Source organism: Zophobas morio, unplaced genomic scaffold (genome assembly GCF_036711695.1).
Source record: "Zophobas morio isolate AGI-343-1 ecotype UQ-CSIRO unplaced genomic scaffold, CSIRO_AGI_Zmor_V1 ptg000004l, whole genome shotgun sequence".
Taxonomy (NCBI): Eukaryota; Metazoa; Arthropoda; class Insecta; order Coleoptera; family Tenebrionidae; genus Zophobas; species Zophobas morio.
In genome coordinates this window covers 8,677,354-8,696,809 of record NW_026972109.1, presented here as the reverse complement: position 1 = coordinate 8,696,809, position 19,456 = coordinate 8,677,354, and the positions used below count along the sequence as shown (strand labels likewise).

The 19,456-nt window shown below is 30.9% G+C and overlaps 1 protein-coding gene across 1 annotated transcript in view; it reads left to right on the top strand.

Moving 5' to 3' along the window:
• Frl (Formin-like) overlaps positions 1-19,356 on the top strand; it is a 43,054-nt gene extending 23,698 nt beyond the window's left edge. Inside the window, exons 3-13 of the mRNA XM_064070966.1 lie at positions 5,273-5,359; positions 9,083-9,162; positions 9,210-9,537; positions 9,596-9,844; positions 9,909-10,169; positions 10,222-10,462; positions 10,539-11,326; positions 17,227-17,506; positions 17,652-17,926; positions 17,989-18,105; positions 18,843-19,356. Coding sequence (XP_063927036.1) covers positions 5,273-5,359; positions 9,083-9,162; positions 9,210-9,537; positions 9,596-9,844; positions 9,909-10,169; positions 10,222-10,462; positions 10,539-11,326; positions 17,227-17,506; positions 17,652-17,926; positions 17,989-18,105; positions 18,843-19,055 — 2,919 coding nt within the window. The 3' untranslated portion in view covers positions 19,056-19,356. The remainder of the gene's footprint in view (positions 1-5,272; positions 5,360-9,082; positions 9,163-9,209; positions 9,538-9,595; positions 9,845-9,908; positions 10,170-10,221; positions 10,463-10,538; positions 11,327-17,226; positions 17,507-17,651; positions 17,927-17,988; positions 18,106-18,842) is intronic.
• Positions 19,357-19,456: the final 100 nt, after the last annotated feature.

Genomic DNA, 19,456 nt, shown 5'->3' with positions numbered 1-19,456 from the left:
AATCGAAAAACTGTGAAAGTGGCCGAAAATCGACAAATTTAAACTTAGAAAAAATCGATGAATCAAAATTTGGAAGATCGAAATCTCGAGAAATCGAAAAATTGAACAATTTAAAAATCAAACATTTATAAATCGAAAAATTGAAAATCGAAATGCGAAAAACTGGAAAATGAAAAAATGTGAATCGCAAAACTGAAAAATTGAGAAATTGGAAGATCCCAAAACTGATATATCGAAAAATTAGGAAATCCAGGAATCAAAATGGAAAACATCGCCAAATCGAAATGTCAAAAGATGGAGGAATCGAGAAGTTGAAAAGTCCAAAAATCGAAAAATTGAGAAATTGAAATACATTAAAAATTTAAATTCGGGAAATCGAAAAATAGAAAAATGTAAAACTTAAATAATCGAAAAACTAAAAAAACAAAAAGTAAAACGAGAATTCGAAAAGTCTGAAATTAAAAAAATTGAAACTTGAAAAATTGAAGAGTCGAAAAACTTAAAAATGGAGAAATTGAAAAATGCCAAAATTTACATGTCAAAAAATTGTAAAATCGAAAAGTCGTAAAACCAAGAAACCGAGACTTCGAGAAGTCGAAAAATCGATATTTGCGAAAACGGCCCAAAATCAAAGAATTCTAAATTGAAAAATTTAAACTTAAAAAAATCGATGAATCAAAAATTGAAATTTAAAAACCCGAAATATTGAAGAATCGCGAAGCTGAAAAATCGAGAAATTGGAGAATCCCAAATCTGAAATGATCAATAATAATTAAAAAATCCAGGAATCAAAATTGAAAACATCGCCAAATCGAAAAATTGAGAAATTGAAAAAAATTTTAAAAATCCAAAATCGAGAATTCGAAAAATCTAAAATTTGAAAAATCGAAAATTAAAAAATTGAAGAGTGAAAAAACTGAGAAATCGAGAAATTGGAAAATCCCAAAATTGATATGTCGAAAAATTGTAAAATTGCAAAGTCGAGAATTCGAGAGAAGTCAAAAAATCGAAAAATTGTGAAAGTGGCCCAAATTCGAAAAATTCTAAATTGAAAAATTTAAACTTAAAAAAAATCGATGAATCAAAAATTGAAAGATCAAAATCTCGAAAAATCGAAACATTGAAAATTTAAAAAATCGAAAAATTGAAAAGCCAAAAAATCTGAAAGCGTGAAGGCGAAAAATTGGAAAATGAAAAAATATGAAATTTAAAAAATAGAAAAATTGAATAATCGCAAAACTGATAAAATTGAGAAATTGAAAAGTGCCAAAACTGAAATTTTAAAAAATTAGAAAATCCAGGAATCAAAATTGAAAACATCGCCAAATCGAAATATCAAAAGATGGAAAAATCGGTAAGTTGAAAAGTCCAAAAATCGGAAAATTGACAAAGTAAAATTTAAAATCGGGAAATCCAAGAATGGAAAAATGGAAAATTTAAATAATGGAAAAACTAAAGAAACAAAAAAATAAAACGAGAATTTAAAAAATCGAAAATTGAAAAATTGAAGAATCGAAAAATTCTAAATTGAAAAATTTAAACTAAAAAAAATCGATGAATCAAAAATTGAAAGATCGAAATCTCGAGAAATCAAACATTTTAAAATCTAAATATGAAAAACCGAAAAATCTAAAAGCGAGAAAAATTGAAGAATCGCAAAACAGAAAAATCGAGAAATTGGAAAAATCTCAAGACTGAAATGTCGAAAAATTAGAAAATCCAGGAATCAAAATTGAAAATATCGCCAAATCGAAAAATCAAAAGTTGAAAAAAAATCGAGAAGTTGAAAAGTACAAAAATCGAAAAATTGGGAAATTCAGTGAATATCGAAAATTTTAAACCTTAATAAATCGAAAAATCTAAAACCGAGGGCGAAAATTGAAACATCAAAAAAGTAAAAAATTCGAAGAATTGTAAAATCTAAAAATTGAGAAATCGAAATGGCCCAAAATCGAAAAATTCCAAATTAAAAAATTTAAATTAAAAAAAATCGATGAATCGAAAAAATGAAAGATCGAAATCCTGCGAAACCGAAAAATTTAAAAATTTTAAAAATCGGTAAATTAAATAACCGAAAATTCTATAAATGAGAAGGCGAATAAACGAGGAATCGAAACAACGAAAAATTAAAGAATCGAAAAACTGAAATATAAACTCCCAAAACTGAAATGTCGAAAAATTAAAAAATGGACAAATCGAAATTGAAAAAGATGTAGAAATGAAGAAGTTGAAAAGTCAAAAAATCTAAAAGCAAGAAGGCGAAAAATTGAAGAATCGCAGAATTGAAAAATTAAGAAATTGGAAAATCCCAAAACTGAAATGTCGAAAAATTGAAAACATCGCCAAATCAAAATATGAAAAGATGGAGAAATCGAGAAGTTGAAATTTCCAAAAATCGAAAAATTGAAAAACCAAAAAATCGAAAAACAAGGCGAAAATTGAAACATCAAAAAAGTGAAAAATATAAAATTAAAAAAATTCAAAAAATCGAAATGGTCCAAAATCGAAAAATTCCAAATTCAAAAATTTAAATAAAAAAAATCGATGAATGAAAAAAGTGAAAGATCGAAATCCTGAGAAATCGAAAAATTCAAAACTTGAAAAAATCGCTAAATTGAAAAACCGAAAAATCTAAGTAAGAAGGCGAAAAGCCGAAAAAAATTGAGGAATTGAAAAATTGAAAAAGATGGACAAATGAAGAACTTGAGAAGTCAAAAAATCGAAAAATTGAGAAATTGGAAAGGTCTAAAATCGAAAGCAAGAAGGCGAAAGAGCGACAATCGAAAGAAACATCAAAAAAATGAAAAATTTAGAATTAAAAATTCTAAAAATTTAAAAAACCGAAGAACAGTCAAATATAAATATTGAGAGATTGAAATATGTGTCAAAAACTTAATATATTGAAAAATAAAAATAAAAAAGAATTTAATCGAAAATTTAAAAAATCGAAAAATTGAAATATTGAAAAATCGCAAAACTGAAACATTGAAAATTTCGAGAAATCGGAAAGACGATAAACCCAAAAATTGAGGAATCGAAAATTTCAAACATCGTAAAACTGAAATATCAGAAAATGAAAAATCGAATATTGAAAAACCCGAAAACTTGAGAGATCGAGAAATCGGAAAGATGAAAAATCGAAAAATTGAAATATTGAAAAATCCGAAAACTTTGTAAATCAAGAAACTGAAAAATCGAGAAATCGGAAAGACAAAAAATCATAAAATCGATAATTTAAGAACGCCAAAAATTCAAAAATCGAATAATTGAAAAATCTAAAAGCAAGAAAATGAAAAATCGAAGGATCCAGAACGGAAATTTTGAAATAAAAATTCTAAATATTTAAAAAATCGAAGAACTGGAAAATGGAAAAATTGAGACATTGAATTATGACATTATGTTGAGAAATAAAAAAAAAAAAATTAAAATCGAAAAATCGTAAAACATCGGAAAATTTCGTCGCCGCGAAATTGAAAAATTGTTATTTTGAAAATCTGCTGGATGCCTCTGGTAAAAACTCGACACGCAATTGTAAACCGCAAGTGGAGGAGCACGTTGTTTTATAAAATTTACTATTCTAAAATTTAAAGACGACGTCATTTCATTGTTGGTGGGAATGACACATACGGCGGACAGAAGGACGGAAAGGGAGACCTATTTTTTTATACTCTATTCATGAAACGTCGAAAAAACGTGAAAGGGGCAGTCGCCCGATGGACTCGATTACAATACTTTCTTAGCTTACGCTCGGGAAATAAAAAGAAAAAGAGATTATAAAAATGCTTTCGAGAAGTTTCTTGAAGGAGTGGACACTCACTACATTTACGTCCATTTCAATTTCTTGAAATTGACATCAAGTTTATAATATAAAGTTAGCCCAAACTCTATTCCACCTATCTGCTGTTCCTTGTGTCCATATTTCGCCAAATTGATGTTACATGAACACAAACCTTTCAAGAAAACAACATCGGTAAACAGAAAAAACTCATCTCGTTTGAAGCACCGGTGCGCATATTATTTACACATTTACTACCAAACCAAACATAATTTAGTGGCTTTTAAATGATTTTATTAGCATAGAAATGAATCTTGTGGCAATAATTGTTAACAAACAACTATAAAGTGCCGTAATCTCATTATTTTGTCCGGTAGTAAAATTAAAACGTTTCTAACTTTCACGATTTATGTTTTTATTGCGTCAAACAAACCATCCGTGCAGAATATTGTCATAGATATCGTTTTTAAAACATTTCCGTGACAAATATTTATCAGAAATTGGTCCTTGTCAAAATTCATTGAATCGTTACGTCACACTTTAGAAAATAAACACAAAAAATATTGTTCCTAGAAACTGGAATATTGTTCGTGTTTGTAAAATTAAGAGCACGGACTAGGAGGGGCGCCTATTATGCAATAATGTTTAAAAAAGTGGTGTTCAGCTGAGTGGTATCCTCGACCTGGTAACTGTTCGAAACGTTTCCGACCAATCAAGTATAATAATTTGTCGAGGAAAATAGAGTCATTAAAAGTGATAATAAAAAAAAAAAATCGTGTTGTCCGAAGCCCAACCCACATAATACTGCTATAATTAAAAATGACGCCTCTCCTTCTGATTAGTCATTCAAATTATTACTACGCTACTTAATAAAACCGCCAAAATTATGGCACGAGTGTCTGGTTTCGTCTAACGAGTTTCATATATGCAGGGGTCATTTTATACCGGGGTTTGTCACTCGAGAGAAATCCACGAACGTGCTTTCGCATACAAATTTTTTAGCTTCGTCACATTACCAACAGTTAATCCACAGTTAATCCCCAATAAAAAGCACATTGTTTAACTTATTAATAACGTCATGCTAGTCATCCACATGCAGTTTTTATAGCGAATTTAGCCGCGAACTTCCGTTTCCGCCCCTTTCGACCCAGTCAGCACATTATGAAACTCTAATCAAACTTTTTAGTGCAATTCCTGCACGTCCATGCAATCCAAGGTCTGCTCTGTAAATGATTTAATTTAATCCGACACCTTGCATTCGTGCGTGCAATTTTTTTTCCAGGGTGGAGTTAACGAGATTCCTTTCCCAAGCTAATTGAATTAAAATCCCCGAATTCTTATTTTAATTAAGCGGGTCAGAGTGCACAGCGTGCTTTAAAAATACCGAACTCATTATCTCGTAGTTAGTCACTAGGTTGCGGTCCGATGAAGTCAGCTTGACCTTCTCGTTTTTAATTCCGCACTTGGAAGAAATTATCCTTTAATTATGATTTGCAGGAAATGGTCCACGCTAAGGATCCGCCCTCGTACTACTTGAATAAATTACGGACTTATCTCGACCCGAAAGCGTCCAGAAGCCATAGGGTAAGTTTTTTCTGTGCAACCAACCCCTATCACAGGTCGTTAAACCCTTAACACAATCAAATTAAGTGTGAAGTAGGAAAGGGTTGGTTAACCGGGGAACAATACGCCCGCTAGATAGCGGGATAGATAGAACAAACATACATGGAGGCTACAATTACAATTAAGTTGTTTATTTAATGGTTTTATGATTAAATATGTCATCAGTGAATTTATTAAGGTTAAATGTATGCGAGTCGTGGTCGAGATTGAGCTTTTTTGGCGACGGACTTGGCTTGCGGTCAGTGGCGGCGCCACGACTGCCGCAAGAGTGCTTAATTTAAATCTTTTAAATATGAAAACTAAAAGTGAAATTTTCTTCTTAATTTTCTATTTAATTTTTAAAGACTTGTGAAGTTTGGTCGGATTTTTTACAGTGATTAAAGTCGTACATTCAGAAATTATCTTCGTAATGACTCAAATATCCTATTCTTTTTTTTGGACAAAAGGACTCCAAAATTACTAGAATTATTGATCTATTTTATGTTAAAAAATATGAAAAGTTAAAATATCATTAGAAGTTAATGTGGTAATTTTTGAAAACTAAAACTGAAATTTTGTGTTCGATTTTGAAAATTTGTGAAGTTACTAAGATTTTTAATAATAATTAAAGTCCTACATTCAGTAATTATCTTTTTAATTATTCAATTTCCATATTCTTGTTTAAAATAGAATTTGGAAATATTTGTCTGTCGAAAGATTGGAAATTTCATAATTACAAAACCTGGGAAATTAGATCAGGCACCAATTACCAGGTTACTACCAACTTCGTCATTACATGAAAGCCTAAATCTAAACAGAACAGAAACTTTAAAGCCAAATTGAACATTTAAGGCTGTTGCTACGATGAAATGAACAAGAAATATTTCCATAAGAATCAAACGTAAAATGATGGTTAAGGAACTGCGAAAAAATGTATTGTTGTATTCTTGATGGTTCTATTGGCAATTTTTTTGGACAAAAGGACCCCAAAGTTAATGGAATTATTGATCATTTTTAGTAAATGTGGTAATGTTTGAAAACTAAAACTGAAATTTTGTGTTCGATTTTGAAAATTTGTGAAGTTACTCGGATTTTTAAAAATGACCAAAGTCCTACATTTAGTAATTATCTTTCTAATTATTCGATTTTCATGTTCTTGTTTAAAATAAAATTTGAAAATATTTGTCTGTCGAAAGATTGGAAATTTCATAACCACAAAACCTGGGAAATTAGATCAAGCACTAATTACCCGGTTATTACCAACTTCGTCATTACATGAAAACCTAAATCTAAACAGAACAGAAACTTTAAAGCCAAATTGAACATTTCAGGCTGTTGCTACGATGAAATGAACAAGAAATATTTCCGTAAGAATCAACCGTAAAATGGTGGTTAAGGAACTGCGAAAAATGTATTGTTGTATTCTTGATGTTTCTATTGGCAATTTTTTTGTACAAAAGTACTCCAAAATTAATGGAATTATTGATCATTTTTAGTAAATGTGGTAATGTTTGAAAACTAAAACTGAAATTTTGTGTTCGATTTTGAAAATTTGTGAAGTTACTCGGATTTTTAATAATAATTAAAGTCCTACGTTCAGTAATTATCTTTTGAATTACTCAATTTTCATGTTCTTGTTAAAAATAAAATTTGAAAATATGTACTTGTCTGTCGAAAGATTGGAAATTTCATAATCACAAAACCTGGGAAATTACATCAAGCACCAGTTACCAGGTAATTACCAACTTCGTCATTACATGAAAGCCTAAACCCAAACAGAACAGAAACTTTAAAGCCAAATTGAATATTTAAGACTGTTGCTACGATGAAATGAACAAGAAATATTTCAGTAAGAATCAAACGTAAAATGATGGTTAAGGAACTGCCAAAAAATGTATTGTTGTATTCTTGATGGTTCCATTAGCAATTTTTTTGGACAAAAGGACTCCAAAATTAATGGAATTATTGATCATTTTTAGCAAATGTGGTGATGTTTGAAAACTAAAACTGAAATTTTCTGTTCGATTTTGACAATTTGTGAAGTTACTCGGATTTTTAATAATAATTAAAGTCCTACATTCAGTATTTATCTTTTGAATTACCCAATTTTCATGTTCTTGTTTAAAATAAAATTTGAAAATATTTGTCTGTCGAAAGAAAATTCATAACCACAAAACCTGGGAAATTAGTTCAAGCACCAATTACCAGGTTATTACCAACTTCATTACATGAAAGCCTAAATCTAAACAGAACAGAAACTTTAAAGCCAAATTGAACATTTAAGGCTGTTGCTACGATGAAATGAACAAGAAATATTTTCATAAGAATCCAACGTAAAATGATGGTTAAGGAACTGCGAGAAAATGTATTGTTGTATTCTTGATGGTTCTATTGGCAATTTTTTTGGACAAAAGGACTTCAAAATTAATAGAATTATTGATCATTTTTAGTAAACGTGGTAATGTTTGAAAACTAAAACTGAAATTTTGTGTTCGATTTTGAAAATTTGTGAAGTTACTCAGATTTTTAATAATAATTAAAGTCCTACATTCAGTAATTATCTTTTGAATTACTCAATTTTCATGTTCTTGTTTAAAATAAAATTTGAAAATATTTGTCTGTCGAAAGGTTGGAAATTTCATAACCACAAAACCTGGGAAATTAGATCAAGCACCAATTACTAGGTTACTACAAACTTCATTACATGAAAGCATAAATCTAAACAGAACAGAAACTTTAAAGCTAAATTGAACATTAAGTTTGTTGCTACGATGAAATGTACAAGAAATATTTCCTTAAGAATCAAACGGAAAATGATGGTTATAGGAAAAAATTTATTGTTTTATTCTCAATAGTTCTATTGGCAATTTTATGAGCAGATAAACTCCAAAATTACTGTAATTACTCATATTTTTTATGTTAAAAAATGTGAACAGTAAAAATATCGTCGATAAAAATAAATATGGTAGTGTTTGAAAACTAAAACTGAAATTTTATATTTGACTTTATAAACTTTTGGAGTTACTCGGATTTTTAATGATTAAAATCGGTACATTCAATAATTTTCTTCGTAACGATTCAAATTTCCTATTCGTGATTCAAATAATATTTAAAAATACTCGAAAGACTGGAAATTTCATAACCACAAAATCTGGTAAATTAGATCAACTACCAATTACTAGGGTATTACCAATTTCGTCATTACATGAAAGTATAAGTCTAGGCAGAAGAGAAACTTTAAAGCAAAATTGAACACCTTACGGCTGTTGCTACGGTGAAATGAACAAGAAATATTTCCTTAAGAATCAAACGTAGAATTGTAGGAATTAAGTAAAAATTTATCGTAATATTTTCAATATTTTTATAGACAATTTTATAGACGGATTTCAAAATTAATGGAATTATTCTGAAATTTTAAACGTACCTTTACATCATCGTGTAGGTGGTAAAATTCTAATCAAAATCCGTTCGTTCATACACACCAAAAATTCTCTGACGTCATTTTAACAACTATATCTTAAGTAATTTCTTGGTGAATGAAAGAATTTGAACACGAGAAATCAGGATGTCATTTTTCCCGCAGTCACCGTTATTTTCCTATTGATTCTTACGGGGTCGGCGCTATTTCCTGTCCATATCAGCGTAGCAACCGCCTTAAGCAACCCACTAAACTTGCAAACTCATAAAAATACCATTCCTCTTCAGAAACGAAAAATGGTGGGAGAATCGACCTCAACGCAAGTTCTTCGCGACTTGGAGATTTCCTTACGAACCAACCACATCGAGTAAGTCCCACCCCGTCCGTCAGCCCTAATTGACGTTTTGTCCGTAGATGGGTTAGAGAATTCCTAAACGAAGAAAACAACGGCTTAGACGTCCTCATCGACTACTTGAGTTTCCGTTTGGGCATGATGAGGCACGAACAGCGAATAGCGGAATCGCGAACAGCGTCAGAAGAACGTTTAAACCCCAATCAAACATTAAGTCCCGTTACGACAACACTAGATAAACAGAACGGTTACATTAGGTCCCCATTAGATATCCCCGACAGTCCGAGCATAAAAAGGCGCTCGAAACACGTGGCAAAATTGAATATGGGCGAATCGAAAGACGATATTCACGTTTGCATCATGTGCATGAGGGCTATAATGAACAATAAAGTGAGTTCTGCTGCGCCGACACAGTAAAGTGCTGATTTGTCTTTAAAAATTGTTGTAGTATGGATTTAATATGGTAATTCAGCATAGGGAAGCTATCAATTGTATTTCGCTAAGTCTCATTCACAAGAGTTTGAGGACGAAGGCGCTGGTGTTGGAGTTGTTGGCGGCGATTTGTTTAGTTAAGGGTGGACATGAGATTATTTTATCGGCGTTCGACAACTTCAAGGAGGTGTGTCATGAGGTGCACCGGTTTCAGACTTTAATGGATTATTTTCTCAACTACGACGTCTTCCACATCGAGTTTATGGTGAGTAGAATGTGACACGTAAAAAATTATAAATCGTGTGTGTGTGTGTGTTGTTTTTTTTTAGGTAGCCTGTATGCAATTCGTCAACATAATCGTCCACTCCGTCGAAGACATGAACTTTCGCGTCCATCTACAATACGAATTCACAGCTTTAGGTTTGGACAACTATCTCGAAAAGCTCAGGTTCACCGAAAGCGAAGAACTCCAAGTACAAATTTCGGCTTACCTAGACAATGTGTTTGATGTTGCAGCACTCATGGAAGACAGCGAAACGAAAACAGCAGCCTTAGAAAAAGTAGGAGAGTTAGAAGACGAACTTGCACAAGTAAGCCGTCACAATACTCCCCGTCTAAAAGAAAAAATAACCAAATTTTCAGATGCACGAACGAATACAAGACGTCGAACACCAAGCCTTAGAAAAAATCGCCTTTCTAGAAACCGAACTCGTCCAAATCCGACAAGAACGAGACGAACTAGCCGAATTTAAACGACACGCCGACGAAGAAGTCAGCACGTTGAGACGAGTCGTCCAACACCACGAACAGGAGTCGAAGAACCGCCAGTCGATGTTCGAGTCGAAGATCGCCGAACTGGAGAGCGCCACCAAGGGATCTTCAAGTAATTATTTTTTCCACCTTCAAGCTAAAACCACTGCCGTTCCCCTGCATCTAATTCTGAATTTAATTTATTTCAGTGTCTGGTTTGTCCGACATCCTGACGACGACGCCCCCCGACTCCACCACCTCGCCCTCCGTCTCGAATACCCCCAACTCGCCTGTGATACCGCCCCCCGCGCCGGTCGCGCCGCCGCCGCCCCCGTGCCCGCCGCCTCCCCCGTCCAGAGTGCCTTCAGCCCCCGTTCCGCCGCCCCCCGCCGGGTTCATGCAAGCTCCAGACGGTGCCATGACCATCAAACGCAAAGTCCAGACCAAGTACAAGCTCCCGACTATCAACTGGATCGCGCTAAAGCCCAATCAGGTCCGAGGGACCATCTTCAACGAGTTGGACGACGACAAGTTGCACTGCCACATCGACTTCAACGACTTCGAGGAGCGGTTTAAGATCGGTAATGCGGGTTTGTTGGCCAACGGGAACAGCGAGATCGATGGTTTGTCGACTTTCCCGAGCAAGAGGTTTAAGAAACCCGAAAATGTGACGTTGTTGGAGCACACGAGGTTGAGGAATATTGCGATTTCGAGGAGGAAGCTCGAGATGTCGCCCGAGAAAGTTATAAATGCGATAAATATGTTGGATCTGAAGCAGCTGTCGCTGGAGAACGTGGAGTTGTTGCAGAGGATGGTGCCGTCGGAGCAGGAGACGAAGGCGTATAGGGAATACGTGAGCGAGAAGAAGAACGTGAACTTGCTGACGGAGGAGGATAAGTTTTTATTGCAGTTGACGAAGGTCGAGAGGATTTCGGCGAAGTTGTCGATTATGAGTTATATTGGCAACTTCTACGACAATTTGCATCTGATTGCGCCTGTAAGTAGGGGTTGGGTTGCGATGAATTAGGCAGTGTTAAGTTTCGGGTTTTAGCTCAAAAATAAATTCATCCGTGAAGTATTTAAAACGCTTTCAAAGGTCTAAAAATTATCATTTTTGAATCGGTTGTCCACTAATCTAAAAATATTCAAAATTGGGTATCATTAACTGTTTTATTACGATATCAAAGCCCAAACAATGTATCAGAATTTCTAAATATTTATGGCAACTAATACACATTTTTTGATTTAAAAAAATTTCATGACATACCTGATATCGACTTCTAGTTTTGGACACCATCTCCTGATTGGTTTTTATCTATATATATTTTTATCTATAGGTCGATGTGTCTGTATGTCTGCCGTCTGTCCGAATTTTTATTAGACAAATTATCTCCGAAACTACTGGACCGATTGTTATCTATTTCAATTTTATAAAATAAGATAATTCTTCACATGCGGTTTATGAATTTGTGTTCACTTTTTACATCGGTAATCAAAATTTATTCGTTTATTCCCGTCCAGAAAATTCGTGACGTGATCTTAAAATTTTACTGATCTTAGAATTACTTACACAGTGACTCAAAAAAAAAATGAATAAATGATTGAAAAATTTATTGTATTGATTAAGATCAAGAACGAAAAAAAAAACGAAAAAAGTCATCAAGTTGGCATTGCTTTTTTGATAGAAGAAAACAGAGGAAAACGCATGTGTTTTATTAATTCATACTGCTCTATATAATTGACATTTCCGCGTTATCAGCTGTCATCGATTAAATTTGAGATTAATTGTTCGCAATGTTTACAAAAGATTAAAGCCAACTTGATGACTTTTTTAATTGAATACCCGTTATCTTTATTTTAACTTACGAGGGTTATAAGAAAATAAAAGTTGCAAAATCAAATTTTGCAGTTTTTCGAAAATTCTGGATTTATTTACCTTCGACCAATTTTTTTATTACAGTTTTTCGTTTTTTAATTTTTCAATTTCTCGATGTCCGAATATTCAATTTTGCAATTTTTCGATTTTTCAGTTTCTCAATTTGTAATTTTTCGTTACCTTAATTTTCCAAGTTCTTGATCCAAAGTATGCTTTCTAGCTAAAATTTGTTGATTTCCTTGGTATTTTCTGGCCCGTTGGGTGCTTGAAACGTTAGAAAACACAAGAAGAAAAAGTCATGTTTCTGAAGTTTTTTTAATAAATTTCATGAATCTACAAAGGCCAGAATGTGATTTTTTTAATTTTTATTTTCTCATTTCCTTAATTTTTTTTCAATATGTATTTTATTTATTCAAATTTTCAATCTCAATTTTTCAATTCATCGATTTTCCAATTTTTAAATTTTCACTTTTACAATTTTGGAATTTCCCAATTATCCGATTTTTATTAATTTCAATATTTCGTTTTTACAATTTTTTTTCGATTTTTAAGTTTCTCAGTTTTTAATCTTTCGTTTTTTCAATTTTTCATGTTCTTGGTTTTTATTTTTCATTTTCCCGATGTTTTAATTTTCATTATCTCGATTTTATACTAAAATTTTTCGTGTATTCAATTTTTGTCAAATTTTGAATCTTTGATTTTTCAATTCCTTAATTTTTTTAATCTTTCGATCATTTTTAATTTTTCACTTTTGCAATTTTTTTTTTGTTATTCGAAAAACTGAAAAATTAAAAATCGAAAAATTGAATAAACAAAAAAAAATTAAAATCCAATATGCAATTGAAAAATGGAAAAATTATAAAATTAAAAAGTGAAAAGTCTTCAATTATAATTACATATTATTTCTTCAAATGAAAACTAGAAAAATTGCAAATCGGAAATTGAAGAAACGAAAAGTTGCAAATTGAAAATTAAAACATTTCACGTTGAAAAAAGAAAAATAAAATGAGAACATTGAAAAACCGACAAATTGAAAAAATAAAGAAAATAAAAAACCGAAACGAAAAATTACAAAATCTAAAAAATGAAAACTCAAAAAGTTTCCATATCGTAAAATTGAAGAACAAAAAAAAATTACAAATCGAAAAATTAAAAAAAATAAAAATTTAAAATCCAATATGCAATTAAAAAATGGAAATATTCTAAAATTTAAAAAGTTAGAAGTTTTAAATTATAATTACATATTATTAATACTTACCATGAAAAGTAGAAAAATTGCAAATCAAAAATTGAAGAAATGAAAAATTGGAAAATCCAAAAGTTGCAATTCGAAAAATCCAAAAATTGAAACATTTCATTTTGAAAAAAATTGCAAAATAAAAAACCGAAACGAAAAATTGCAAACTAAAAAATGAAACATCCAAAATTTGGGAAATCGAAATACTGAAAAATACTGAAGAGTTTACATATCTTACAATTGAAGATAAAAAAAAATGAAAAATCGAAAAATTGCAAATCGAAAAATTGAAAAAATTAAAAATTGAAAACTCGAGTAATTGTAAACTGAGAAATTGCAAAACCTAAGAATTGAAAAATTTTAAAGTTGGAAAATTGAAAAACTGAAGAAACAAAGAAAATAAAAATAGAAAAATTTAAAAATTCAAGTCAAAAAAGCTGCGATTTTCACATTTCCTTTATTTTTTCAGTATGTATTTTGTTTATTCAATTTTTCAAATTTTTAATCTTCAATATTTCTTTCCAATTTTTTAATTTTTCAGTTCTGCAATTTTTGGATTTCTCGATTATCCTATTTCTTTAATTTTCAATATTTCGGTTTTACAATATTTCATTTTTTCGATTTTTAATAATCTGGATTTTTCAATTTTCCGTTTCCTCAATTTTCCAAGTTCTTGATTTTTATTTTACATTTTCCCGATTTTTCAATATTCATTGTCTCAAATTTATACAACAATTTTTCGTTTCCAGGTTTCAAATTTTCTTCGATTTTTCAATTCCTCGATTTTCCGATTTCTTTAATTTTCAGTATTTCGTTTTTGCACTATTACATTTTTTCGATTTTACACTATTAAGTTTCTCTTTCGATCATTTTTGATTTTTCAATTTTGCAATTTTTTTTTTGTTATTCGAAAAGTTGAAAAATCGAAAAATTAAAAATTGATAAACTAAAAAACTGGAAAAAAAAATTAAAAATCGAAAAACTGGGAAAACTAATTCAAATTGCAAAATTGAAAATTGCAGAATTGAAGAAACGAAAAATTGAAACATTGAAAAATCTGGAGACTTAAAAATAAAAAAAATAAAGAATCAAAAATTGGGAAGAATAAAAAACAAACCGAATCATAAAATTGGAAAATCGTCAAAATGGTACAGTCGAAAAACTGTAAAATCAAATAAATGAAACAAATTATCCAATATGCAATTGAAAAATGGAAAAAAATTTAAGTGTTAAATTAAAAAAGTGAAAAGAGTTAAATTATATTTACATATTATTTTTGTATTATTATTACTTCAAGTGAAAATTAGAAAAATTGCAAATCAAAAATTAAAGAAACGAAAAGTTGAAAAATCGAAGAGTTGCTAATCGAAAAATCCAAAAAGTGAATCATTCACGTTGAAAAAAAGAAAAATAAAATGAGAACATTGAAAAACCGAAAAATTGGAAACTCGTGAAATTGCACATCGAGAAATTGCAAACTCTAAAAAATGAAACATCCAAAATTTGGGAAATCGAAATATGTACTGAAAAATACTGAAGAGTTTACATATCTTAAAATTGAAGATAAAAAAAAAATAAAGATTGAAAAATTGCACATCGAAAAATTATAAAAATAAAGAAAATAAAAAACCTAAACGAAAAATTAAAAAAATAAAAATTGAAAACTCGAGCAATTGTAAACTGAGAAATTGCAAAACCTAAGAATTGAAAAATTCAAAAGTTGGAAAATTGAAAAACTGAAGAAACAAAAAAATTGAAAATAGAAAAATTTAAAAATTCAAGTCAAAAAAGCTGCGATTTTCACATTACATTTATTTTTTCAGTATGTATTTTGTTTATTCAATTTTTCAAATTTTCAATCTTCATTATTTCTGTCCAATTTTTAAATTTTTCAGTTCTGCAACTTTTGGATTTCTCGATTATCCTATTTTTTAATTCTCAATATTTCGGTTTTACAATATTTCATTTTTTCGATTTTTAAGTGTCTCAATTTTTAATCATTGGATTTTTCAATTTTCCGTTTCCTAAATTTTCCAAGTTCTTGATTTTTATATTACATTTTCCCGATTTTTTCATTGTGTCTACAACAATTTTTCGTTTATCCAGTTTTTCAAATTTTCTTGGATTTTTCAATTCCTCGATTTTCCGATTTCTTTAATTTTTAGTATTTCGTTTTTACACTTTTCCGACTGTTAAGTTTCCCTTTCGATCATTTTTGATTTTTCAATTTTGCAATTTTTCCGTTTTTTTTTTTTTTGTTTTCGAAAAGTTGAAAAATCGAAAAATTAAAAATTGCTAAACTAAAAAGTCGGAGAAAAAATAAAAATCGAAAAACTGAGAAAACTAATTAAAATTGCAAAATTTAAAATTGCAGAATTGAAGAAACGAAAAATTGAAACATTGAAAAACTAAAAATCTGGACACTTCATAATAAAAAAAAATAAAAAATCAAAAACTGGAAAAAAGAAAAAACAAACCGAATCATAAAATTGGAAAATCTAAAAATTGAAAAGTCGTCAAAATGGTAAACTCGAAAAACTATAAAATCGAATAAATGAAACGAATTTTAAATCCAATATGCAATTGAAAAATGGAAAAAATTTAAAATTGTAAAATTAAAAAAGTGAAAAGTCTTAAATTATAATTACATATTATTTTTGTATTATTATTACTTCAAGTGAAAATTAGAAAAAATTGCAAATCAAAAATTAAAGAAACGAAAAGTTGAAAAATCGAAGAGTTGCTAATCGAAAAATTGGAAGCTCGTGAAATTGCACATCGAAAAATTGCAAAATCTAAAAAATGAAACATCCAAAAGTTGTGAAATTGAAACACTGAAAAATGTAAAAATGAAAAATGGAAAAATTCTAAAATTGTAAAATTAAAAAAGCGAAAAGTCTTAAATTATAATTACATATGTATTATTATTAATACGTAAAATGAAAAGTAAAAAAATTGCAAATCAAAAATGAAAGAAACGAAAGATTGAAAAAACGGAAAATTAAAAAATCTAAAAGTTGTATAATCGAAAAGTTCTTAATCAAAAAATCCAAAAATTGAATCATTCACGTTGAAAAAAAGAAAAATGAAATGAAAACATTGAAAAACGGAAAAATTTTCAAAATAAAGAAAATAAAAAACCGAAAAATTTTTAAAGCTCGTGAAATTGCATATCGAAAAATTGCAAAATCTAAAATCAAAATATTTGAAAAATTTAAAAATGAAAACTCGGAAGTGTTTACATATCGCAAAATTGAAGACAAAAAAACGAAAAATGGCAAAATTGTAAAATTAAAAAAGTGTAAAGTCTTAAATTATAATTACACATTATTATTAATAACGAGCGTTCAAATAAAAATGACGTCAAGATGGCTTTGTAAATGTGAATTTAGGGCTTAGTGAATGATTCGTCCACATTTCCAAAGCCAACTTGACGTCGTTTTTATTGGAACGCTCGTTATAAAATGAAAACTAAAAAAAATGCAAATCAAAAATTAAAGAAACGAAAAATTGGAAAAATAAAGAAAATAAAAAACCGAAACGAAAAATTGCAAGCCGAAAAATTTAAAAATTCAAATCAGAAAGCTGCAGGGGTGTTATTTACTGATTCTAACTTTATAGAGGTTATCAGAAAACAACAGTCGCAATTTTTTTTTATAATTTTTCAAAGAAGCGGGATTTGTTCGACTAGAGGCAAAGGAAGTTCTCTTGAAATAACCTTCAACTAACTTTTTTGAAATGTAATGTGTAACCACACGACTGATTAATTTTAAACTAATTTTAGCAAACCCACGCTATCATTTCTGGCTCCAATTCTGTAAAGAATTCGAAGAAACTCAGATCGGTGTTGGAAATAATCCTAGCCTTTGGTAATTACTTGAACAGTAGCAAGCGTGGGCCTGCCTATGGATTCAAATTACAATCCCTCGACACTCTCTTGGACACAAAATCAACAGACAAGCGAACGTGTCTCCTTCACTACATAGTTTCAACCATCAGACAAAAATTCCCCGAATTGCTCAGCTTTGATTCGGATCTCCACTACATAGAGAAAGCTGCAGTTGGTAAGCCTTGAAAAAAATAAAACAATTATTAATTTTTCCGCGACAAAATTTAACACTTTTTGGTAATTTATTCGCCCTAAATCATTGCTGGATCAACCTCAATAAATCCATTAGGGAAAATTTTTTATGTCGTCTTTTCCCCCAGTTTCTCTAGAAAACATCACCACTGATGTCCACGAATTAGAGAAAGGAATGGAAGCGGTCCGAAAAGAAGCGGAAATTCGTGGAAAAGGCGCCCACAGTATAGTAGTGCGCGACTTCCTCGCCAACGCCGAAGAGAAACTGCGCCGGTTGAGAAACGACGCGAAAGCGGCACAAGAAGCCTTCAGAGAGTGCGTCGAATATTTCGCGGAATCGCCGCGAACGACCGACGCGAATTCCTTCTTTTCGCTCTTAGTCAGGTTCGTGAAGGCGTTCAAGGTAAGTAATTGCGATTTATGGCGACTCCCTTCCATAAATAATAATAACTTGTCAAAACGCAGCACGCTGATCAGGAGAACGAGCAAAGAAGGAGGCTGGAAATCGCCGCCCAGAATGCCAACAATAAGACCAACGAGGACGTCGCCAAAAAGAATAAAATCAACCAGAAGAAGCAGCAGGTAAAACGAGCAATAGCGAAAGGTGGTACGGTAAAGTAGGGTAGAGTAGACCAGGATGCGAGGCGTTTCTGTTGGGATATCGAGGTGGCTTGTGTCAACAGGGATGTCGTTGTAGTACGAGATTTCAGGGTGCAATTATTTTGACGTAATTTTTGACCTTCAACGAAATTTCATTAAACTTATTAAAGCGCTTTTGTTTTCTTTTTTAATTAAACAAACGTACTATGAACGTCAATCAATTAAAATTTATTAACGTAGTAAGCTACTCCAATTGTTGGAATGGAAATTTTATGCTCGAATTGTGACCTTCAGATCTCGGAATACTGGTGGTAATGCATCTACTAACTTGTGATTAATTAATTAACATGCTTCTAGTCGCACATTCATTTTAACCCTTCCTTTAATCATTCGTGTTCTTCCTATACCTTGCAAGTATTGAAAATGTAAACGTGGCATGCAATGTTCATCCATTGGCTCTCATTGTGTCGTATTTTCAGCCACCGAAATTACCAAATTTTTTGGTTAAAATACTGGAAGAATAAGTTTTTCTAGAGTAAGTTCTCTTTATTCTGTAAGTTGTAAGTATAGGTGGAAACTTATAATAACCCGACTAAATCATTTTGCACCAACTACTTGACGCTAAACTCGTGAAAGACGCAAGTGGGCGGAGCTACAATTGTCATTTGAAGCCTACTCGCGTCTTAAAAATTTTTTGTACCATAAATTTGTTTCCGTAGGACGCTGTGATAAACGAACTAAAGCACAAAACAAGACTGGTACAAGAAAAGAAACTTCTCCAACAGGACGAAGTGTATAACGGTGCTTTGGAAGACATTTTGTTAGGACTTAAAAGTGAACCGTACCGAAGAGCGGACGCCGTCAGAAGAAGTCAAAGAAGAAGGATAGATAATAATAGGTTGTCCAAAACAATGGAGGAGCTCGAAGTGTAATTATTCCGGATTTTTGTACATATTTTTGTAAATTTTGGTCTTAGCTCTCTGAATTTTGTATGATATTAAAGAATTGTTATTGTATTTAAATATTTTTGTATATAAGGCAATTTTATAAAGTACTATTAGTTGTAGGGCTATTTTTATAAAAGTTTAAGATGTACACTGAGCAAACCACCAAGGCACATTCCTTATCTTTGTCAGTGGTGTGTTTTATTTTTTTGTGATTGAATATTTAAATTTTGTATAGTAAGTTTGTTTTGAAGATAGTGAGCAATAAAGATTATTGATTTTAATATAATGTGTGTTTGAAATTTTCCCTTAGTGAAGTTACAGGTTGATTTTTGTGGAGGCGCCATCTGTCGGAAACTTTGGAAAGTTTGCGGTAATTTTGTTTTCCG